General features: G+C 37.6%; 1 protein-coding gene across 3 annotated transcripts in view; it reads left to right on the top strand.

The window, feature by feature from the left end:
- LOC111156574 (nuclear factor I B) overlaps positions 1–25991 on the top strand; it is a 304583-nt gene that overhangs the window by 197368 nt on the left and 81224 nt on the right. For all 3 annotated transcript variants that reach the window (XM_022517559.1, XM_022517561.1, XM_022517560.1), the window contains exon 3: positions 12105–12158. In XM_022517559.1, the coding sequence (XP_022373267.1) occupies positions 12105–12158 (54 nt within the window). The remainder of the gene's footprint in view (positions 1–12104; positions 12159–25991) is intronic.

Here is a 25991-nt window from a genome sequence, read left to right as displayed (position 1 = left end):
TTAGCGGCATCGAATTACTAATTTTCTAATTGCACTAGAAAATTTAGTTTATGATTTGTCATTATACATTATTGTTAGGTGCTTTTGAAAATTCTCACTTTTTGTTTTTGGTTAATTTTCAAATTTTAGCATCCTTTAAATGTCAGGAAGAATTTGATCTTCTCTAGTTAGAACAAATCTTGAAAACCAAAAACAACAGGTGACAGTCTCTATCGTTCTGTTGGCGGTTAGCTCTGACAGGGAGTCATGGATGACCTCAACTTCCCCCTCTTCCATCTTCTGGACATACTGAGAACGGACAAGGGAAGTTCAACTGTCCTTGTCATAAAGCACTGCCTACAATGTGGAAATGATGATGTGGTTTCTTGGTTCTTTTGTGACTTCTTTGCAGGCTCGGTATGCAGCATACTCTGTTTTTTGACTGGAATGCAATGTCAGTCTTGAAATGGCAGCATAATAATCAATTTGCAAAATTGAACATTAGCCATGTGTAATGTATGTGCAGTAAAAATAATCTTTATGAGCATGGGAGATGAGTCTGCAGTAAAGAACTTGAAGTTGGTCTGTGTTAAAGTTTTGTCACATCTGGAAGGCATTTGATGTATAAAATTACATAGGTTTGATACCATTCAGGGTTAGGACATATGGATGGGACATTATGCAGAAACTGGTTCTTTTTCATACTCTTTAGACTTAGTTTAGAGATTTTTAATCATAAGGAGTCCATTTGAATCTCCGTTAAAGATAAACTGAGCAAAATGACAAAATGGAAGGAATTTCGAACACATGGTACATGGCTCTACACCCTTATAGTCTTGGTTCCCTTCTTTAAAATGGATATATAGAATTAGACATACCTTGCATCATTTTTTTCTTATTTTCCAAATAACCATAGGCATGAATAGTAGATTCCATGGTAGGCTTCTATAACAGGCTCTTTATTATTTTTGGTTAAAATTACCTGTATTTTCAGCTTTCCTTTCACAATGACATTTAAAAGAATACTGCCACATCAGATTATAACAAATCTTCATATTTCTTTTGGGTTATAAACTTTTCAGAGTTCTTCCAAACATATTATTCTACTTATTAGAATAATCTTGACCTTCCCTTAGAAAAAAAGGTAAAATTAGGGTGCCTGGGTGGCTGAGCCGGTTGAGCGTCCCGACTCTTGATTTCAGCTCAGGTCATGATCTCAGGGTCGTGAGATCGAGCCCTGCGTCAGGCATGGAGTCCGCTTGAGATTCCTCTCCTGCTCCCTCTGCTCCTCCACAGGCCCATTCTCTTTCTCCCTCTCAGGGAAGAAAAAAAAAAAATCATATTAGCCCAGCTTTTTAAAATTTGTTTTTATCAATAAAATCAAGTGACATTCCTCTCATGCATAATTTTAATTGGCAGGGGGAAATTACTATCTCCTCATTTGTTTCTTCATTTTATCCTTTTTTGAAAATGTTCACTCACATGATGAATTATTCAAGTAGTCTTATTCCTGGTAAATTAGCTTTTGCCCTGAAAACATGGGGACAGAACTTCTTTGAACCATTTATCAAGGAACTGTTAGGACATTGAATACCGCTCCATTCTCTGCCACATCAGCACACTTCCTTTTTCGTCAAGTGACTTCTCTCATTTTTTCCTCCGATTTTATGATAAAGTTATTTTATAAACAATAGCAGTACTGAATGTCTGACACGCAAATCTGCCTTCCTATGGTGGGAGGTGTATAAATTTTGTCTTACTCTGTTTTTCTGCTAATTACTATACACTTCTGGATTAAATACATACATTTATTTTTGTATGAATATATCACCACATACTTAAGAGCCATGATTTAATAATAAGGCAAAGTCTAGTTATTCATCATATATAACCAATCAGGTATATAAAAAAACCATTCAATTTCTTTCCTGTAAGCTCATATGATGATTTAAATGTAAATATTTTAATGATTTGACAAGTATCCTTTCACCTGGCATAATGGAGAAGTCTAGCCAAGTAAAAAATTTCTTTTTAGGAACTCGTGCCTATGAGCAAATGAGCACTTTTCAAATAAGAACGTGACTTTTCAGTTTGTGACTGAATCAGTTGCTAAATTTGTATTTGTAGAGAGGTTCTCAAAAAATAGAATATGTGTAGACAATCATCAGACAAGTAAGAGTTATGATTGGCATTATTGCAATTAATTGTAATTTGAAGAAGATGAAAAATAGCTTAAGTTAGAGCAGCCATCAAGGTCTTGCCCACTGTAAAATAGTGGTCATTTATTCAACAAATATTTTTTGAGCACTAACTAATATGCCAGGGATTATGCTAAGTAATGAATAAGACTTCCATGTATCTTGGGCACCTGGGTGGCTCAGTCAGTTAAGCATCTGCCTTCTGCTCAGGTCATGATCCCAGGATCCTGGGATCAAGTCCCGCATTGTCAGGCTCCCTGCTCAGCGGGGCATCTGTTTCTCCTTCTGCCTCTGCCCCTCTCTGCCTACTCATGTTCTCTCTCTCTCTCTAATTAAATAATAATAATAATAATAATAATAATTTCCATGTATCTTGACCCCATGAATTTTATAACATAGCAAATGGGCTGGACGCTAACCTAGCCCTTTAATTTCCAGTGCTGTTAGAGTTTTCAAAGGGAAATGTGGATTGAAAACAGAGGAGGGCCAGTTAGGTGGGGTTTTGGTGGAGGGAGGAGTGTAAGTGGGAAATTAGACCTCAAAGTATATTTCAAAAAAAAAATACATTAGCCTTTCTCCATAAATACCTGTGCATATTTTCACTGTTGTGTGAAGTTATTTTTCCCACCTCTTATTTCTGTTGTAAATGAACTAAGGCTGAAAACTTGAGCCTTTTCTTGTCCAGTTTTAAATGACCGGGCAACGTGAAAACTGAGGTAAGAGGGGTTTGCTCAGGGTCAGAGTACAAGTGGTTGGCAGTTACTGAGTGGGACCCAGGCGTTCTGACTTTCCAGACAGTTCGGAGAAAACACAGCCTGCTCCCTGAGAAGAAAAATTGCCGACGAAATATTAGAAAGTCTTGTATCTGGTCTTGATCTGGATATACAATATGATAGTAAGTTTTGGAGAAGTACATGGAACGTCATAGCACAAAGGGGCCATGTGTCCACAGGACTGTGGCACGTGTGGGATTTAGGCTAATCCATGGAGACCCCAGGACAAAATAAAATAAGTAAGTCACTGTGTCAGTGAGCATGACAAGTGCTCTTCAGGGCTTTGGAGGTATGAGAGCATTTATTTTTCCGTGCTTTCCTTTTAAGAGCAAATCTAAGACTAATATGATCATAAACATTGCATTTGGTTTATATTGAAATTTTGCAATGATGTTTTTTTCAATCTGCCTCCATAATTATGTTCTTGAGTCTGATGACATTCTGGTTTTCATTTTCAGATTCATATTTCACCAACATTCTCTTTGCACTACATACCTTACTATAAAATGCAGGTTTCTTGGTTTCTAAGAAAAAAAAAAAAAGTATATTACATAGAAGAGCTGAAATCCACAATGTCTCCCAGATGGGAAAGACAGAACATTCATCTCATCTTTTCCTACTGGATCTGGCCGGGCTTTGGAAAGTACTTCATTGTTTTCATATGGCAAAACGTATTGGCCAATTGTTCCTTAAAGTACGTAGTGGCGTGTTCATCTAATATTATGAGATATGGGCAGAATTTATGAAAGATTATAAATCTTGCAACTCTCTTCAGAAACTTAAAATACAGCTGGAGATGTTTTGCTTCCAACAAACATGCAATCTTCATAAAATTGGAAAAGAAATGTTTTGAATAAATAATGTCTTGGTTTATTTCTCTCTAGTGCAAGAACTATTTTTTTTTAGTCACAATCATGCCGTAAAACTCCTCCCTTCACTACACTAACACCCTTGCCTCTGTATTTATATATTTTCCCGGTGCATTAAAAATTTTTTTAAGGATGCCAGATTGCTCTGCCTTGTTTTTAAAGATAGAAAACTGGATTTGCTCCCAGGGACTCTTTCCCTAACTAGGCCAGTTTAAAAACTAAACAAGGATTGAGTCAGTTAATTAATTTAAATGAGATTACAAATCAAAAACATATTACGCAATCTTGATTTAATTACCACATTTTATTTACTTAATTGAAAACACACTGTAGGAACTTTGCAATCTTGACAATGATCAGTATGGTGTCTGTGCATTCTATAGGGTAAAGGCTTAGAAAGCAAGAAGTGCAGATGATCCTGGCTGTGACCTTTGGTTCACTCAATCCCTGGATCAGTAAAGAGTCATTGAACTTAATCTTGGGCCGGCAAGGTCAGATACGATTATCCCTGCTCTCAGTCGTGAGGTTTTGGTGCTAGTTAATGAGCCGGTACAAACCTCTGGTCAGAGATATTGGCAGATTTAACACTTTTTGTGCAGGGGTGTTCGTATCTGCCCTAGTCAATAGTCCCTCCACTGTGAACAGGTTTAATTTGCTCTCATATGGATACGAGGTTTTTTTTTCCCCTTAAATTTCAGTGGCCTCTGTCTTTCGGCTAATTCCTTGTGGACAAATTTTGGTCTTGAGCCCAAATAAATCCTTATTTTAATCCTTGAGATATGATGCTTTGAATCTAATCACCCTGTTAAACCAAAAAAAAGTAGCTCTTTAAAACAAAGTTTAAAAATAGAACTAGTGGAATGTGTAGGAATAAGAAATAGAGGCTAGATGACATGTCTGTGCTCTTGTTTTATATTTTCTTTGGTTAAGCTAATTTATCTGGAAGGACCCTCAATATAGCAACCTCTTTTAAAACTCTGAGTTCTGTTGTATTCAACAGATACTTAAAAATCTGTATTAGCCAATGAAAAGGAGGATCTGAAGGTATGGGCCTTTAGATGGGAAATAATATAGATTAAAGAGCATGATTAAGGATACATAGGAAGCCATGTTTCCTGAACAGTATTTTGCTTCTGCCAAATGTATTTAGGGAGATTTGATTTCTCTTCGTACTCAGTACTCAGACCTGAGTTTAGGGAAGGGGGCACCGATTCAGTAAAAACTATCAAGGACTCCATTAACAAAGTGACAGAGTTCATGGTTTCCATGGGCAGTTGGTTAAGCAAGTTTTGCAACAAAGTGGATGCCATATAAAGGAATGTCCTGTTGAGAGGAGAGAGGGACAGAAACTAGAGAGAGACAGAGGGAGGAGGAGAGAGAGAGAGAACGAGCAGGCATTTCCCTGCATATCGACGTGCTTGCGAGAGACAAGGAAAGCCCTTGGTTTTCCTATGTTCTTTTTGTGTGCATGTTATTCTAATAAATATTTAATAGAGGAAAAAGAAAATATTGTGAAGCTATAGTTTTGTGTCACCCCAGTTGATGAAGCAGTTCTCCATTAAACCTGAAGCCGTATAACGTTTTAACCGTGCCGGAGAAAACTATGGCGAATTATGTAATCAGAATTGCAATTCTGTGAAGCCAAGTCTCTGTAAATCCCGAGGAAGCAGTCACTGGGAAAGTAAACAGCCAAGAGTGAGGCACAAGACTTGAGCAGAGGACAGTGGAAGAGGGTGAGAGAAATTTGCCCTAGGAAACTTACAAAACCTAGAGTTTTCTCCCCTTCCCCTTTAAAAAGATGCATCGTTTGTCTTATTTTTGTGTGTCCCTATTATAAAATGCATTCATCTGCCTCCTTTCCCTCAGGGTTTTGCTTGGTCCTTACATCCTGACTTTTCTCTTTCTTAAGTGATTCTTTCTGGCATGATATATATTTCATTTGTAAAATTATACTATTTTAATATGTTGGTAATTAACGTTTAGGAGAGAAAGAAGGGGGCCATTCCAAGTCTTAAAAAAAAAAAAATCTCATGGTATTCTTCAGTTGACAATGGGCTATTTCTTTACCTGCTTAAAGCAAAAGATTATGACAAAGGGGCTCTTTATCACATGATGACTAATTTTAGTTCTTGCGAGAGGCTCTCTGTAGGTTAACAGGTTACGGTGTGGGTTTCATTTACTCTTCTGATATCCCTTGATATAAAAGCCATATTGTTACAGAATCATAGAATTTTAGGGCTAGAAGGGACCTGACAAATTACCTTCTTCAGTCCCTTCTTTGCATTGACATGACTGTAAATTAAAATCATGCCTCTCAAATTTAGTTTTTCTGTTGATACTCCAGTCTTGGTGCCAGAACATGAAATGAATTCCTGAAATAGGTTTCATCTAGGAGTAGAAAGACAACTTATGTATAAAGGCCATTAAAAACTTCTTGGCCTCCTGCTTGTAAACTGGGGGCCTGTTTCTGGACCCTCAACAGACATTTTTTTTCCCTTTGGAGGAGAGACCCCAAAGTTAATTTCTCACTCAAAATAGTCTCTCTGATCTACCCCCCCCCATTTCCAAGTATTCCTTCTGGAGGTAAGGGAAGCAGAATTAAGCCTGAACATCAGGCCAGGACTCGTACACCTGACCGTCCCAAACCCTCCCCCGCTCTGCTCCCCCCCCAAAAAAGGTGTGTCTGTTTGACTTCTAATGCATGTTTCTGCCCTGAGGGGCATGCCTAGTCCTTCTTCTTTGTACACTTCTGTACTTTTAGAGACCACTTGTTCCCTACTCATTTAGTTTACTCAACGGAATATCAGGCAGTATATCAAATATTAGGGCTGTAGGGCTAATAAATAGGTCAGCATCCCTCCTTTCATGTATTTCAGAATTTAAAATAAGGATAACTTCAACGTGGAGGACTTCGGGGAGGAAAAAAAGGGGACAGAATGTGTAAAGACTTGGAGGCATCAGGTGTAAGTGACATATGGGGAACCAGAAGGCTAATATAGGACCTGGGAGTTGGTAAAGACTAGAAGTCTGGAATGGCATTCTGAAAAATTTGGAGATTTTCCCATGGGTACTTGGAATACATGTCAGGGTCTTAGCGGTGAAGTAGCTTCATCAGTTTGAAGTTTCAAAAAGATCACCTTGGTAGCAGAGTGGAATTATATCTACCACCATAATATGAGATCTTTTCATTTCTCAAGACCCTAAGGTCCCTTCCCTTTGGTACCATCTATAAAACACCCTTACTCATCCTTCCTAGGAAGAGCAAACTGCTTGCTGATCTTGATACATACTCATTAATAACACCTGTCACCATGTATAATATTTTATTTATACATTTATTTCTCTTTAGGCAGCCCCTGAGCTCTAGAAGGCATAGTGTATATTCTTCTTCTTAAAACAGTATGTTAAAGGTCATTATTATAAATGAATTGGAAATTTAATAAGAACTTATTGAGAACCTATTATGGTCCCAAACATCAGCCATTGGACTATAGAAGGGATTCCATGAATCTTACTGATTCACATCAGTAGTGATTCACAGTAGTGACCTCTGAAAGACTTTCAGTTTTGATGGTCTGCCCCCATCAGATAATTGAGTTCACCTACCAGAAAGTTAGTACTCATTAACAAACATTTAAGTGGTTATTATTTGTTTATTATCTTACCTATTTAACAAACATTTTATTGGACTTTCACTAGATCATTAATTAGTAAAACACTAGAATTCTCTTTGTTTAGTGGAGAGAATCCGGACTGAATTTAATTCAGAGCTGTCCTCTTTTGAAAGCATTGATAACTATATAGATTTTAATAATAATTGTTTCCAACTTAGAGTGAAAGAATAGCTGTGGGCTTTTAAAATGTATGAAAAAGGTTTTGAATGTATTGGTAAATGGTAGGAAGGAGGAGGGAAGTTAGGGGAAGGTCAAGTTCCCAGAAACATTTAATCTACTGAAAGATCGCTTGGCTGTACGTGATTTTAAGATTGCATCATAACCTCTCAAGAGGCAGTGTGTCTGAATGGGTGGCCCATGTACAGAACATATGTTTTAATAGTTGCCATGTAACTTTGGACAAGCCATTTCGGTCGCTTAAATATCCCGGGGTCTTTCATAAAACTGGGTCAGGAGGGAAGCTGGCTATTCTTTGGGTAAAGTTTAAAAGTTTTGTTATTAGAAGAGCCATAAAAGGCTGGCTGCTTTCTAAAAGGGAGTACACAAAGGGATTGAAGAAAAGTTGGTAAGGGTCACGTGGGGATGTGAACCTTTTCTTAGTCCTGGGGTAGGAGGAATAGATTGAGTTTAAAAAGTAGTAACTTAGAAATGGCTTCGCTATTTTCTTCCAAAAAGAAGACATATATGTTTAGTTCACACTGTTAAAACATAAAGAATGGGTCAGAAGATACTTTTAAAAGTACGTGATGCAAACTATTTTAGCTCTGCATTATGTCCAATGAAGTCAGAAATGTAGAAGATGTAGACTGGGATCAAGGAAGAGAAAATAAAATGTGGAGGGAATGATGGAGGACTGGTTTAGGTGAGCTGCCTTTAAGTTCTGTTCCCCTGTCCTTCTCTCCACTGCATCCAGATTGTTCTAGACTCAAGACCCAGTGTGCTGGGCAACTCACAACCCTCCTTCTTACCAGCCTTGTTCTTCACAGACTTCAGTCTTCTGGAAGGTAATACCCATCAGATGGCTGGTATCTGCTGCCTTTTGAGCAGGAGAGCTCATGAGAGCCTTGCAGTGGCAGAGCTTTCTTCCTTGAGGGGAGAGGGCGCCTACAGCTTTTACGTAGGAATTCTCAGTGGACACACGCTCCTTGAAGTGTATATCCTTCAAGTGTCTCCTTCATATTCTGGCTATTTACCAAAAATCTGGCTATATTTAAAAAATATGTTTTAAAAAGATTTTATTTATTTATTTGACAAAGAGAGAGGGAGCACAAGCAGGGGGAGCTGCAGAAGGACAGGGAGAAGCAGGGTCCCCACTGAGCAGGGAGCCCGATATGGGGGTCGATCCCAGGACCCTAGGGGGATCACAACCTGAACCTAAGGCACATGCTCACTGACTGAGCCACCCAGGTGCCCTGTTCACAAATCATTTGCCTGGGATGGGCAGAATTTAGTCATATCCCCTTTCTCCCTTTCTTCCTGAGAGTTAGCCCATTAAACACATTAATCATTCTTTGAATGTGACCTCTGTGTTTGATATCATTGATTTACTGATTGTATCAGATGCGTCTGACCAGTGCATGATGGTTGACATAATAAAAGCTTTGCAACAATTCTACAAGGTAGACAGTATTACAGTTGTAAATATCAAGACCACAAGGCTCTAAGAGTTAAGTAATTGTGCACAAAATCCCCCTACTAGTGAGGAACAGAGCTAGAATTCACGATAACATATTAAGTACACACAGACCCACACACAGGACTTGAGCAAATGATGGAAGTAATTGAAGAAAACCTTTGGGTATAGAATAATGTGACCTGGGTTTTTGATGTGGTCCGAATAATTCCTTCTCTGAAGTTAACCACAATAACAGTTCATTTTGGTTTCTCTGCCAACTATGACTCGCTGGTTACTTCCTTTTCTAGTAGTTGGAATTGAGTGACCGGTATAAGGTGCCATAAGAGTTAAGAGTAGATTATAGTGTTAGAATTTACAGTCTGAAAAGTAAATGCGAACTTGCCCTCTCCCTGAGGCGGCTCTCTTCTATGTTTTGGGATCTCGTATATGCTCTTTTACTTCATGAAAAGAAGCAGACTTGGGAATATGAGGGAAAAGCTGCCATTGTGTGCCAGTAAATGCCCGATCATTTTAGAAAGTAGAATTCTTATTAAAAGCAAGTGTGTGACTCAAATGTAGTGTCTACTTCAGTTTTCTCTCAAATGTTTGTGGTTTGGTTGTGTTTTGTTTTAGTAATTATATTGTTTTCAAATGAAGAGGTTGCTGTGCACTTGTTGGGAATGGGGGAAGGGGTAATGTGCAGCAGAAAAGACAAGGGTTTCCCCACGGGATGTTGTGGTAACAGGGGGTGCTATTGTTCTAGCTGAATACTTTCTTCAGAATAGAAGAAACATTCATTCTTTAATTGACCCAAGTTTTAGGAGCCAGATGTTGGGAAGGAGTTTTGTGGTGCCCTTTGGAATTGATTTAAGTAAACATGCGAGGCTCACGGAGAGTCTACAACCCCTGTCCCCTGAGGACAAGCTCAACCTGCCTCATGTTGTGTCATTAGGAAGGTGGCAGTTAGCCACCTTGAGGGATGCATGTCTAGATCTCCATAAATGTGAGGTAACTTCAGAAGAAAAAAGAGAATATGAAGAAGGCCTCTGTCCAGTAGGTATGTTAATAATAATAATAATAAGTAGGAACTCCTCAAAAGGTTAGAGTGACTTGAGAAATTAAATTGGAATGTAGTATCAGTATTGAAGGACATTTGTCAGAGGAACTCGAGGCAGAAATAGCTGAATCTGTAGCAAAATAATGTCATTTTATGTAACCATCAGACTCCATGCCTGGAAAGTGGCCAATGTTATACCATCTTTTATAGGAATGTAGAAAGAGAAAGATTGACCTTCTAAGTTGTAAGTCACCGAGTCTTGCCTCAATTCCAGAAAAAAGCAAGGAGATTCACGAGAGATGGGAGACAAGCATTTTAGAGAACACCCAGCTGTGGGACTGTCTACAGGAGACATGAGCTGGAGCTCAGGCTACAAGAGTAGCTCCTACCACTTTCTTTATTTCCGTTTTGGGAAATCGGAAATCAGTTGGAGGATAATGTGGGAATCACTAAATACATTTGTGAAGATTTCATGAAAGCTATTCTGGAGGAAAACAAAACAAACAAACAAAAAAAGACAAAGGAAATAGGATGAGGAGGTAGAATTCCCATCTCAGCATTAACTCTATTTAGCAGGCATGAGGCAAAAGGCAAAGATGAAAAACAAAGCTCTGTACAGAAAGAGACTCATAGGATCCCCTTGCATTTAACAGTGGAAGCAGCCGTTGGAGCTTGCTAATCACTTCCATGGAAGAAGTTAATAACCCTGCTGAAAAAAACGAGCTTAAGATATTTCTGCTTCAATGAGACTGGATTTCTGTCTTGGCTTAGGTACCATGGCAAGATTTCAGGGAGGAGACTTATCTGTGGCCACTGGTCACATTTTGTTGCAATTCACTATCAAGTTCAAAACTGCCTTTCCTAGGCAGGCGGAGAAGGCTGCGGAATCTCAGCCTTCCATTCCCCCGGCGTTTGCTGAAAGCCTAGTGCATTCACAGCACACTGCGCACCGGGGAGGACACAAAAGAAGTAGACAGAATCTCTTCCTCTGCTCGGGAGCGAGCAATTTAGTTGGGGAGACAAAACTTCAATACTAGAACCAGTAAAAGAAGATGACAAAGCAACCTGTAAGGAAGTGTATAATCATAGGGGGCAAATGACACGGATAAGTGTGGAGGGGACTTAGAGGAAAGAGGACGGAGCGAAACGCAGCAGTGTTAGATGATCTGGGAAAGGAGTGTTGCTTAGCCGTAAGGTAGCCTTTCCGATGCTTTCTGCAGAAAGCATCAATGAAAAAGAACGTGCGGTAGGAAATTCAGAGAGACTACATAGATCTTGTTCTCCTTATCTGCAGTCTGTCTATCACAGATGGAAATTAAATTGATCCAACAGTTTGCTCTCCACAAAGCTATGTTAGTTTCTACCTAGTAATTTATGCTTTTCTTGGTGTTTGCAAATTGATTGCTATTATGGGATGCAGACAAATCTGGGCCTGGATCCAGTAGGTTGGGAGATTATGGGAGTGGGTATGTGCGTGTGCACGTGAAATCCTGGAAAAACGGACTCTCGTTTCTGTGTATTTCACTCCTCGAATAAAAACATTTTCAGGTTCTTAAAAGCATGTTTAATTACACTCGGATTGCATTTTTAGGGGATGTATCTGCTTTATTTTATATTGCTTCTGACAGGCCCAACCTCCAAACCACCTTTCGTGGCTTTGGAGCCAGACCTTTTGTTTCAAAAAAGCCTTGCTCCATTCTAAGACTATGATAGATCTCTACTTTTTTCTTTTCCTTTTGACACAGAAATATGGATGGACATTCGTCTAGCTTGATAAATAAAGTGTTGCTGCTGAAAGGCTTGGGAAAGTATACTTTATTTAAACACACTCAGCTTCATTGTTTCATCTTAATTTTTTTTTTTTTAAAGTCCTCCTGAGGATTGTGAAATTCGTTCAAAACAAATTAAAAAGAAAACATTTTCTGTGATTTCTTTATAGATTCTGGACAATCAGGAAGTCCAAGCCACAATGATCCTGCCAAGAATCCTCCAGGTAAATATATGCTCCAAGACGTTTGCAATCTAACATTGTTGGAGAACAAAGGTACCACTGTATAGATAAACACCCCATGATTGGTCAGCTGCCTGTTTTTCTCTGGCAGACTGGTATGATCAGGACGGGATGTGATTCTGTGTAGGCCCTTCACAGGGGCAAATACTTGTATACGGGCGTCATCCATATTTACCTAACCACCGCCATTTTAATTTTTGTTGGTGTTTTTTTGAAAAGTGAACGTGCATTGCCCAGGTGCTAAAAGTCCTGGGGCTTAAAAAACCAAAAAACCACTACATCATTCTTTCAAAACGCACGAGAAAAAGTAAAAATTTCCCTACTCTTATTATAGTTTATCAACTCTCATTACTTTAAAAGGAGGGTTGTGGAGGTGGTTGGTTATGCGTTCAGTGAAGGATTCTTTGCCAAAGAGTTTTTGTTCCGTAAAGTTTTTATTGGATTCCAAGAATCAGGAAATAATGAAAGTAGGACTTTTCCTTCAGTATAATGTATGCCGAATACTCTCTGTATGTTCAGAAGTTGTTCCAGATCTGAAAATGGGCTTTTATAACTTGGCTGTCTTCAGAGTTTTGTTGCTTCTAAACCTATTGATTTAGGAGTACTTTGTGGTTTTTTCCTCATGACATAAAACTTGTGTAAAAGAAGAATTTCTAATATTTCATTATCAGGAGAATCTCATTTGTACCTGTTACTTGGGTAAAAGAGTGCTCTAAGAATAAACCAACAAAAACAAAGCAAAATGAACGCAAAAATCCAAACTCACCACGCATGCCCTCTACTTTCCAAAATAATCTGATTTGGTTATTTTCATTGAAAATAAACAAAATGTCTTTGAAAGGTGATAATAAAAGGTTTCTGAGGTAGACTTAGTTTTAGGTCCTTAGTTACTTGACCTGCCTTGTCATAGGGTTTTGCTACTGTGAGGTTGAACTGTCTAAAGAACCCCAAACTGTAAGAAAATATGTCAGGCCAGTCTTTAACTTGAAAATGGGGTTAGAAAGATACAATAAGGGTGTGTCGGTGCTCAGTGGGTTGGGTCTCTGCCTTTGGCTCAGGTTATGATCTCAGGGTCCTGGGATCGAGTCCTGCATCGGGCTCTCTGCTCAGCAGGGAGCCTGCTTCCTCCTCTCTCTTGCTCTCTCTGACTGCCTCTCTGCCTACTTGTGATCTCCCTCTGTCAAAAAAATAAATAAAATCCTTAAAAAAAAAAAAAAGAAAGATACAGTAAGTAAATATGCAAGTAAAGATGCAAAGTCAAGGCAATGTAGTTTTTCTTTCTGAGTCTTGCCTGTATTTTGCTCTTTATTTTTAACTTAAAAAAACTGTATTTTTCAAATACATATTAACTTATTCTGTATCGTACAAAACCTTACTGTTTGGCAAAAGTAGCCGATACTTCAAAGATTCAGAGTTTTAATTTAGATTGAAAAATGTATGCTAACTTGATTTCTCCCTACTTTGATCAAAATCATTCAGAATTCATACAGATTAATAACAAAACATGCAAAAAACAGAACAATTTTAAATATAACTTCCAGTTAACTTTATTACTTTATTTTTTGTGTTGGTGGGAGAGTAGAATCAAAAAGACTATTTCGAATGTAATAACTTTTGTCAGAAGTTTTCTGAAGCTGAGGGGCACCTGGGTGGCTCAGTCAGTTAAGAGTCTGCCTTTGGCTCAGATCATTATCCCAGAGTCCTGGGGTCGAGCCCCACATCGGGCCCTCTGTTCAGTGGGAGTCTGGGAGTCTGCTCTTTTCTCCCTGCTACGCCCCCTGCTTGTACTTCCTCTCTCTCTCTCTCTTTCTCTCTCTCTGTGTCAAATAAATAAATAAACTCTTTTTTTTTTTAGATCTTTTAAAAAAGGCAAAAATTTCCTGAAGTTGGGAAAATTTCAATAGGTTATCCTTTTAACTTTACTAAGATTTCTTCTTTTTACTTGAGTAATAGTTTCCCTGTGTAACATAATAACCCAAAGTGAATTGTGTTCAAACATTTTTTAAAAGCTTCCTCACTCATTTTAGAAAGAATGGGGTAGGGGAGGGTAGTTAATAGAAAAAGAGTTGATAAGTAATGTAAATCAGTCAGCCTAAAACAAGGGATATGTTCTTTGCATTTGAAATTAATAAAGCTGTTATTGTTTGAAATGCACTTCTGAACATATACAGAATTACACTCACTTAAAAATGTTCTCTACTTAAGCTGAATGAATAATTGTTGAATAGTTGTATAATGCCGGATTTTGATTTTTCAGTATTTGTCAAGAAGGTTGGTTCAAGTTTTCTTTTGCTACATTCAGTGTAGCATCTCTTAATTCATCTGTTTGCGTATAATATGACAAATAGAAATAAGCAAGGTAGAATCCTTCTAATTTTTTTCCTTTTTAAATTTTCCTTGGAAATCAATCCTTTTTGAGAACAATGTCTTCAAATTGGGATGTTGTAGATCATATTACAATTAGTTGAATATTGTATATGTATACATGGTACATCAGTTACCAGTTTTTCAGTTAGAAAATAATAAAATATATAATTTCAAAATTAAATGGAAGAAATATAGAATTTTCTTTGATGATTCAGAAGCATGCCACTGTTTTAACCTATGTTGTGTATCATTGTATTATGGACTTAAACATAAGAATTGTTAAGGAATCCCATTTGATGAAAGTTGAGAGTTCCGCAGTAACTTGAAATAAATCAAGCCACTAGAAATGTAGAATGGTTTCTAATTTGAAATATGAAAAATCAGAACTTATTAAGGTTTTTGTTTTGTAGTCAATTGGAATGAATTATACATACTATTAAAAGCTCTTATCATGGGGCACCTGGGCGGCTCAGTCGGTTAAGTGTCTGAGTCTTGATTTTGGCTCAGGTCATGATCTCAGGGTCATGAGATCAAGTCCCTCATCGGGCTCTGGGTTGAGTGTGGACCTGCTTAGGTCCTTTCCTTCTGCCCCTCCCCCTGCTTGTATGTGTGCTCTGTTTCTCATTCTCTCTCTCAAGAAAAAAAAAAAAAAGCTCTTTTCTTGAATGTAAGCACGTTTGGGATTTTAGAGCATCATTTATCTTTTGGAGGCTTTTTTCATCTCTGTCTTCTAGCTTTGGCTGAAATGTGAAACCTCTGACTCTTCATATTCAGTATTTCAACAAGGCACAATGCATTCATGGGAAAGTTCAGTCTACTACCATAAACAACTAGAGAATCAAATCACTTTACTGCTTGTATTGTTCTAACAAAGGGAAGTTAAACTTCAGGAAAAGATCACTTTGAGGGCCAACACTTTCTCTTATCACCAGTAGTTTTCCAATGGGAGATGGGCAACCCATAGACATGGCTGCCATCTCCTTCCCAACAGCTTGGGAAGTGATAGCAAACATTCCAGCCCTTTTGGAGGTAGAAGCTCTGTGAAATCTGTTCCCTGCTGTTAACATGAATGTGGATGCCATTCAGTCATTCTATAAGAACAGATGCGTGTGTCTTTATTGCACTTCCTTATACTATTTATGATTTCATGTTTTGTTTTTATTCTTTGTTACATGGTGGGGATGGGCATCATCATCTTTTCAGGTCTAAGGGGCTTTAAAATTCTGATGGTGCCCAAGGATAGGGCGCTGTTATTTTAGTCAAGAGGCACTAGACAACTTAATTTTTTTTTTTGATGATACACATTTTCTCATTTCCTTTGATATAGTCGGAAGTTACATGTTTATATTTAGTATATTATATAATGTTATTATATATGTTAACATATTATATTATATTATATATAATATATATAATAAATATAGTCCACATACCAGAGAGATCATGTGATATCAGTCTTTTTCTGTCTGACTTCTTTCAGTTAGCACAATACCCTCAAGAGCCATCCATGTTTTTGTAAATAGCAAGATTTCCTCCTTTTTCATGGCTGAATAATATTCCATATACATACTCCCATTTATATGCACACACCACACATATATTATATTTATATTTACATACCACATTTTCTTTATCCTTTCATTCATTGTTGGAGACTTAGGTTATTTTGATATCTTGGCTATTATAAATGATGCTACATGAACATTAGGTATATTTATCTTTTTAAATTAGTGTTCTCATTTTTTTAAACAAAAACCCAGAAGTAGAATTGCTAGATCATGTAGAGTTATATTTTTAGTTTTTGAAGGAAAGTCATACTATTTTCCATAGTGGCTACACCAATTTACCTTCCCACCAACACTGTTGTAGGGTTCCCTTTTCTCCATAGTCTTGCCAAAACTTGCTATTTCTAGTCTTTTTGGTAATAACCATTCTAACAGGTATGAGGTTTCAATTTGCAGTTCCCTGATGATTAATAAGGCAGAGCATGTATTTGTGCACCTGTTGGCCATCTGTATGTCTTTTTTGCAAAATGCCTGTTTAGATCCTCAGCCCATTTTTTAAATCAGATTTTTTTTGTTAGTGAGTTGTATGAATTCTTTATATATTTTGGATATTAACCCCTTATCAAGTATATGATTTGCAAATATTTCTTCCATTCAGTAGGTTTCCTTTTCCTTCTCTTAAAGGTTTTCTTTCCTATGCAGAAATTTTTAGATTGATATAATCCTACTCATCTATTTTTGCTTGTATTGATTTTGGTTTTGATGTCAGATTAAAAAAATTATTGCCAAGACTGATGTCAGAGAACTTACTGCCTATGTTTTCATCTGGAAGTTTTATGGTTTCAAGCCTTACATTTGAGTTTTTAATCTATCTTGAGTTAGTTTTTGTGTATGGAGTCAATAATGGTCTAGTTTCATTCTTTTGGATGTGATGGTGCAATTCCCAACACCATTTTTTGAAAAGACTGTCCTTTTATCATTGTGTGTTCTTGGTTCATTTATCATAAATTACTTGACTATAAATGTATGAGTTTATTTCTAGGCTCCCTATTCTGTTCCATGGAGCAGTGTATGTGATCAGCATATTGGTATAATACCACACCGTTCTTGTTAGTATAGCTTTGTAATATAGTGTGAAATCAAGGTATATGATGCCTCCAGCTTTGTTCTTTCTTGAGATTGCTTTGGTTATTTGGAATCTTTTATGGTTCCATATAAATCTTAAGACTGTTTATTCTATTTCTATGAGAACTGCCATTGGAATTTTGATAGTGATTGCATTGATTCTGTAGGTTGCTTTGGGTGATATGAACATGTTAACAATATTAATTCTTCCAATCCATGAGCATGGAATATTTTTCCATTTATTTGTTTCTTCATCTACATCTTTCATTAAAGTATTTAAGTGTTTAGTTATAGGTCTTTCACTTTTTTGGTTAAATATTCCTAGGTCTTAAAAAAAATTTTTTTTGATGCAGTTGTAAACAGGATGTCTTTCTTTCTTTCTTTCTTTCTTTCTTTTTTAGAGTGGAGGAGGGGCAGAGAGAGAGGGAGAACAAGAATCTTTTTTTTTTTTTTTTTTTTAAACATATAATGTATTATTTGCTTCAGGTGTACAGGTCTGTGAATCATCAGTCTTACACAATTCACAGCACTCACCATAGCACGTGCCCTCCCCAATGTCCATAAGCCAGCCACCCTATCCCTCCCCGCCCCTGCACCTCCCAGAAACCCTCACTTTGTTTCCTGGGATGAGGAGTCTCTTATGGTTTGTTTCCCTCCTTGGTCCCATCTTGCTTGATTTTTTTCCCCTTCTTACCCGCCACGGCCCCTGGCCCTGCCTCTCAAATTCCTCATATCAGAGAGATCATATGATAATTGTCTTTCTCTGACTGACTTATATCGCTTAGCATAACACCCTCTAGTTCCATCCACATCATTGCAAATGGCAAGATTTCATTATTTTTGATGGCTGCATAGTAGAGAACAAGAATCTTAAGCAGGCTCCATGCCCCGCTCAGAACCCAACATGGGGCTCAATCTCAGAACACTGAGATCATGACTTGAGCTGAAATCAAAAGTGAGACACTTAACTGAGCCACCCAGGCCCCTAAACAGAATGTTTTCTTAATTTCTCTATTATTATTATTACTATTCTCTCTCTTTTTTTTTTAAAGATTTTATTTTTATTTATTTGACAGAGAGAGAGAGATCACAAGGAGGCAGAGAGGCAGGCAGAGAGAGAGAGGAGGAAGCAGGCTCCCTGCTGAGCAGAGATCCCGATGCGGGGCTTGATCCCAGGACCCTGAGATCATGACCTGAGCCGAAGGCAGAGGCTCTAACCCACTGAGCCACCCAGGCGCCCCATTACTATTCTCTCTTATTAATGTACAGTAATACAACAGATTTTTGACGTTGTATCCTACAACTTTACTGAATTTATTTGTTCTAACAGTTTTCTGATAGAGTCTTTAGGGTTTTCTATATAGATAACGAGTCACCTACAAATAATGATTGCTTTCTTCTTTCTTTCTTTCTACCTTTCCTTCCTCCTTCCCCCCTTCCTTCCTTCCTTCTTTCCTTCCTTTCTTTCTTTCTTGCTTTCTTTCTTCTTTTCAATTTGAATGACTTTTATTTATTTTTCTTGCCTAACTCCTCTGGCCAGGACTCCTGATACTATGTTAAATAAAAATGGTAATAGTGGGTATCCTTATCTATTTCCTGATCTTAGAGGAAAAGCATTCAGGTTTTCACCACCAAGTATGATTCTACCTGTGGACTTGTCGTATATGGCCTTTATTATTTTGAGATGTGGTCCCTAAAGCCCATTTTGTTGAGAGTTTTTAATCATAAACAGATGTTGAATTTTGTCACATGTTTTTCTGCATCTATTGGAATGATTATATGATTTATAAGCTTCATTTTGTTAATGTGGTGTATCACATTGACCAATTTGCCACTGTTGAACCATCCTTGTATCTCGAGGATAAATCCCACTTAATCATGGGGTATGATCCTTTTAATGTATTGTTGAATTTGGTTTGCTAATATTTTGTTGAGGATTTTTGCATCTATGTTCACAGAAATATTGGTCTGTAATTTTCTTTTTCTGTGACATCTTATCCTGGTTTTAGTGTCAGGGTAAAGCTGGCCTCATAAAATGAATTTGGAAGAGTTCCCTCCTCTTATTTTTTTGAAACAGTTTGAGAGAGATTATGTTAATTTTTTTATTTTTTATTATTTATTTATTTATTTATTTTGACTGGTAGTATTCACCAGTGAAGCTGTCTGTCCTGGACTTTTGTTTATTGGGAGGTTTTTGATACAAGTAAGGTTATCTCCTTACTTGTAATTGGTCTGTTTAGATTTTCTATTTCATCATGGCTCATGGTAGGTTGTATGTTTCTGTGAATTTATCCACTTTTTCTAGGTTATTTAGTGTGTTAGCATATTTTTTTTTTGTAATAGTCTTTTATTATTTCTGTGATATCAGTTGTAACATCTTCTTTTTCATTTCTGAATTTATTTATTTGAGCCCTTTTTCTTGGTGAGTCTAGCTAAAGTTTTGTCAATTTCATCTTTTCAAAAAACCAGCTCCTAATTTCATTGATTATTTTTATTGCCTTTATAATCTCTGTTTCATTTAATTCTGCTCTCATCTTTGTTACTTCTTTCCTTCTGTAACTTTCGGCTTTGTTCTTCTTTTTCTTGTTCCTTGAAGTGTAAAGATAGGTTGTTCATTTGACACATTTCTTGTTTCTTGAGGTAGGCATTTATTGCCAAGAACTTCCCTTATAGAACTGCCTTCGCGGGATCCCATACATTTTGATATGTTTCATTTCCATTTTCATTTGCTGTAAGGTATTTTTTTATTTCTTTTATCATTTCTTCTTTACCCATAGTAGTATATGTTTACTATAGTAATCAGCTGACCTTGCATTTAAGAAATTCTTTAAATCATAAAAATTTTACAGTCAATCTGTCCCCAACTTTATTTTATAGGTACAGAGATTAAAGCCAACAGAGGGTTGTCGTAAAACTAATGAAAACCAACCAAATAAATAATTATTGATAAAATTAATTTAGCATCTGTAGCTGTAGTTATCATCTGTTGGAATCAGTATGGAAGCCCATATTTGCTTGACTTCTTTTATTTTTTAACTTAGAATTTGGGACAAACTTTACTTTCTAATAGTTATAGAGGTAATACAGTGTTTTTCTTTATTTGTGTGTGAAGGCAAATACATTTTCATAGACCCTGAAAGAGTCCATAGAGCATGTTTTATGTTCAAAGTCAAGGAAAAGAAATTCTACTCTGATTTTTAAAAATCATAGCTTATTTAATCCTCATTTAATAAGTTCATACCCATTTATTCTCATATTTTCATTTATTGCAGCCACAAGAATAAAAACTTTTATAGAGGAAAATACACTATTTCATGATACTTAGAAGTAATTTTAAACTTTGGCATTAGACAATATGCAACTGACTATAAACAGGCTTTCTGTTCTTGGAAGTATAAATAGAAAGACATTAAAAGGATTGGTTAACTGTGGTAAGACTTGACATCGTAGGTAAACCTTTTATGTAATTTTAGAATGAGGTCTATGCAAGTCAGTGCAAAAATAAAAGGATTTTTTTCTACCAGATTTTGTTTCAGAAACAGTTTTCTTTTTTATCCTTTAATTTTTTTTCAAGACATCACAAAGTTCCTAAATGTTCAAATTTAGGATAGAATTCAGAGTAAAGGATTAAAAGATTAAGAAAGTGTTTTCTTGGCAAATTACTCTTAAAAACTGAGAAGGGCACATAGCCCTCAGCTCCTTATTTTTATAGGCTGCATATGGGTGCTTGTATATAACCCATTCCTCAAAACTTGATCTACATAGCGGATAGCACCATGCCTAGCCTCTGTAATGGTTCTAGCCTGATCACTCATAATATTAATTTTGGGCGGAAAAAGACAACTTAGGGATGTCTTATGAGGTCATGAAGGAGATTTTCCATATTTCCTTGATCACCTACCTTGATAGACAAAGAATAATACTGAGTACCCACTAGTTGCTGAATTCAGAATTAAATATTACATTCCCAGAGACAAGGTGTAGATTGAGTCAGCTCTAAATGAGTTGAGATAGCCATTTGCTTTGGAGGAGTTGGAAATATATATCATTCTACACCAAGAACAATGAACATCCCAGAACGAGCTGTCTGTGGGTGGATTATTCAGTTACAGACATTTAATGAGCATCTCTTTTGTTCATAGCACTAGGCTAGATGCTGTAGAAGGTAAAATGGGGGATGGTTTTACAGTGGTTTTACGTTACAAATGAAGCTTGCTTTCCACAAACTTTTCTGTTCATTTAATATGTGCGCTATTTTTTATATGTCGTGAAGACCGATGTTACTCAGCATGACAACTCAAGTGTCATGGGAGTTCAAAGTTGTGAAGTACTCTCTCCAACTGTCGTAGGGAACATGAGGAAGTGGGAAGAACATGAACTTCAGAATTAAATTTTTCCACTGAATCAAGGCTCCATGTTTTACAATGATCATGGGGCCCATGAGGAGCCTGAGCATATCAGCCAACTTCTCTGAACTCAGCACAACTATATCCACACCAGTTGTAAGCATCAGGTGTGGGGTGGGGCATACTTGGCAAGTAGCAGGTACTTGGTAAAAGTGAGGGCTTTTTCAACCTACTTTCTCTTCTAGCTGGGTTGATCAAGAAGGCTTTCTACAGGAAGTATCATTTGCTATGGATCCAGATAGAAATTCATTGATTTTTCTTTTTCTTTTTCTTTTTTTTTTATTGCTCTCCTCTAAAACTTTAAGATGACATACACAAAGTTACAGGTCAAGATAAGATCTGAGGCAAAGAAAGAGGTATTTTCAAGTCTTTTGATGGGATAGAATGATGGTTTTTAGGTAGTCAATTTTGTTCTGAGGTTTTTGACATCAAAGGAAATGTGGTATGAAATTTTGTTACATAGTTTATAAGTGACATGAGAAGGAGTACAAATGTATCATTAGAGATTGCTTTTCCCTTGGCAACATTTTGTATCTTAGTCTCTTGTATTCACATCCTATAAGGATTTTTCCCACTTACCTTTTAATAGTGGTCCTACTTTCTGAAGCCACCAACTTTTCTGTCTCCGTTGAAATTTTTCTGTGTGCCTTATTCTTCCTGGCTCTCTGCAGATATCTCCTTTATTCTATTAACTCATTCCTGGCAACTTATTTCTTACTTTTAAAAAAAAATTATTTATTTATTTATTTATTTGACAGAGAGAGGGAGAGATCACAAGTAGTCAGAGCAGCGGGTGGGGTGGGGGTGGGGGGAAGCAGGCTGAGCAAAGAGCCCAATGCGGGGCTTGATCCCAGGACCCTGAGATCATGACCTGAGCTGAAGGTAGAGGCTTAACCCACTGAGCCACCCAGGTGTCCCAACTTATTTCTTACTTAAAAAATGCATGTTTTGGTCCTCATTCAGGCACCTCATTCAACTAAGAGTCCCATCCCTCTTTTCTTTCTCATGAAAAAGACTAAACTTCCTCCTTAACTTCTCCTGCAACTTGGCTTCTATCTCCACTTGAAATGATTTTCATTAAATTCATGACTTTTTATTTATTCATTTTCATTTATTATTATTTCATTTATTTTCATTTATACATGACTTTTACGATCTGACTCCAGTGCCTCTTTTCCATTCTATTTCTGCTTCCATGTTTTTTAATAGTATTTATTTGATTCAATTGACTGTGCTCTACTTAAATGGTCAGTAAGTAAGTAGGACCAGTGTTCCTTTGCTTTTTTTTTTCTTTTTAGTTTTATTTCATTATGATAAGAATACTTAACATGAGATTTGCCCTCTTAAGAAATTTTTAAGTGACTATAGGTACAGCGTTGCCCAATGGATCTCCTGGACACTCCTGTTTCGGTTACAATTGCTGCTTTGTGTCATGCTTATGTTTGCTTACACATTTGCCCCTTCCCATTTTCTAAATGAATAATTGGCTACTGTAATCCAATGTCTTTTTTTTTTTTTTACTTGACACACTCAAGAAAGCAGAGGATACCACTGCTAACCCAGTGTCTTCACTTGACTTATGAAAACGGGACAAAGAGAACAAGGGATTTGCCCACAGGTCCAATTAGTTATTGGCAAGTGGAGGCCAAAGCTCACATTTTTTCATGGATCTAAACCTTAAGACAGTAGTAACCCCACTATGTCATTCATACTTTGTTCCTTGCCTCTCCTCCCCTGCAGCTGGTGAATAATACAATTGACTCTGTACAAGGCCTTGTGAAAAAATGAATTTTGGCCTCGTCCATGCTTGGCCTGAATGTTTATGAGTGTGCACTGCCACGCAGAGAAAGAAATGAGAAATCCTGGTGTTGAGGTCCTTTCGCAGACTGAGTCACTCCCATCGACTGCCACACTTGAGTTCCCGGAGGCAGCTGTAACAGCCGTAGCTTCTGGGACAAGGGGCAGTGGGCAGAGGGGGAGCAGACGATAGAGCTGAATCCTGAGTGACAGTGGCCTCCGTGGGAATGAGCTTGGGGAGAGATGTTAGTGGAGAGTTCCGGAGGCTGTGGGGTCGGGACACTAATGCAAGAATGGGGGACTCTCTGCCAAGTTACTCCAGTTGCTAGAGCCCTGTAGCCCCTATCTGGTCTTCTGCTCCATCTCTTCTCAAGGTTTTTTTTTTTTTTTTTTTTAATTTTTAAAAGATTTTATTTATTTATCTGACAGACAGAGATCACAAGTAGGCAGAGAGGCAGGCAGAGAGAGAGAGAGAGAGGGAAGCAGCTCCCCGCCTGGGATCATGACCTGAGCTGAAGGCAGAGGCTTTAACTGAGCCACCCAGGAGCCCCTCTTCTCGAGGTTCTCAGGGTTTGCATTTGTACAGGTCAGGGGTCCGCTTGGTACATAGTCACAGGGTAATTTAAACACATCAAATGCTCTTCTCTCACAACGCTCTGAGGGAAAGGACTAGCCGGGAGAGACACCCTATCTAGCCCAACTTTTGTTTTTCCTAGACTTCTAACTGTATTGCAGGACCTTTTGGTATCTGAAATGATATAAAGTAACTTGGAGGGCAAGGGAAATTTCAATGTGTGGATATGGGCTCTGACTTCATTGTACACCTAGTTCCAGAGAAGTTTCAAGAGGCCTTGCCCCTGAATGGGTTGCAAATTGTTAAATTTTAAAAGATGTTGGTATGCCATATTTTTCTTCCCTTCGGTTCCCTTCGGGGGGCAGGGGGTGCGGGTCCCCTTCCGAAAGAGGTGTCCATCTTGATGACCCTGGGTTAGGCTGTGAGCGCACCCACCGCCCAAGGCTCATGACTCAAGTATCTCAGGTTCTTTTTACAACGATTCCCTGCATCTAGTTTCCTCTCCATTTAAATTCTTGTCCCTCTCCATATTTGCAAGGCCTGCTTTTGCAGCATATGGCTACAATTTAATAATGCAAAGCGTTTTCCTCCTCACAGCTGGAAAGCTGGGATTGTTCTATATCAGACATAGAGTGGACTTGCTCCAGGCCAGTTAAAATCATTTGAACTCGGCAGAAGCTAAGCTTGCTGGACGTATTGTCCCGTACAAAGGCACCCAGGGGACCTGATTGCCTATTAGAGCATCATGCTTGGAAAAAGGGATCGATTCTATGCTAATATATTGCAAGCAGAATAAAATATGAAGCAGAGAGAAAGATATATAGCTACCCAAGTTGTAATCTGTTTCTACCTTATAGAAGAAGAATGTGGTTTCAAGTTAGCAGGCAAAAATCCTATTGAAGTTTCAGTTCTTTCTTTTTCTGGAACTATAAAAGACTGACAAGGTATCAAGCAATTTCAGCAAGTACTTTCGCATGGCAAATTGAGTCTTGTTGCTTTTGCATAGTGCCTTGGAAGATAGAAGAATTTAAGAAAAATATTAGGTTTCGGTTTTCAATGTTATAAATTTTGGGGGGTCTTTTAACTTGTTCACTGGTCTTTGGGGACTATGCCCTCTTTTATTTTATTTTACATACTAGAACTAAGAACATACTCCTCTTTCCACTGCAGTATTTCTGATTCTTGAACCCAACAGAGATGTTCCCTTTCCAACCCCTCCCCATTCCATCCCATAAGCAGGTTCATGTCTCCAGGGCATTCAGGAGGAAGAATACAGAAAAACCACTTGACTTGCAGATTTGATCTTGTCATCATTAAAATATCACATGCATTTGTTAATGAAACAAACAGGGACATGATGGAATTTCTTTTTTCATAAATTATATGGTTTTATTTATTTGAAATGTCTGGCATAGGCAAATCTATCAAGGCAAAGTACATTAGAGGTTGTGAGGAGCTTGGAGTTGTGGGACATGGGCACATGATCATTAACAGGTATGGGTTTTTTTTGTGGAGGTTATGAAAATGTTCTGGAATTAGGTGATGGTTGTACAACTCTCTGAATAGACCCCAAACTACTGAATTGTATACTTTAAAATTGTATGTGAATTATATCTCAATAAAGCTGTAGTTTTTTGTTTGTTCAAAGTGTTTATGAGCCATTGGCAGAAAAGGGTTTGGAACTCAAGGCTAGGAGAGATATTTGGGGGTTCTTAACCCAGGAATCAGTGAGCTCAAAGGATCAAGGAAGGGGCTCCAGGGAGCCCCGGCACAAGCAAGTCACATGGTAAATGGTATAGGTGTTGTACACATGCGTTTCTCCGGGCTGCATTAGATCTCGTTGAGGTCCCTTATTCTGGTAAAGCATGGATGACAAATGACAGGTTGTATTATAAGATACTGATTCCGGTTTTTGTTGTTGTTGTTATTGTTGTTGTTTTGTGGCACTTTTTTTTTTTCTTAATGTAGTGGATTTTTAGTTCAAAACTGGGTATTTTGGATTGCAGTCATTTTCGGAATTGGACTACTTTCTGTGCAGAAC

Source organism: Enhydra lutris, unplaced genomic scaffold (genome assembly GCF_002288905.1).
Source record: "Enhydra lutris kenyoni isolate GAN:26980312 unplaced genomic scaffold, ASM228890v2 scaffoldscaffold47, whole genome shotgun sequence".
NCBI classification, from domain to species: domain Eukaryota; kingdom Metazoa; phylum Chordata; class Mammalia; order Carnivora; family Mustelidae; genus Enhydra; species Enhydra lutris.
Note: the sequence above shows the minus strand (reverse complement) of the source record. Positions and strands in the feature narration are given on the sequence as shown.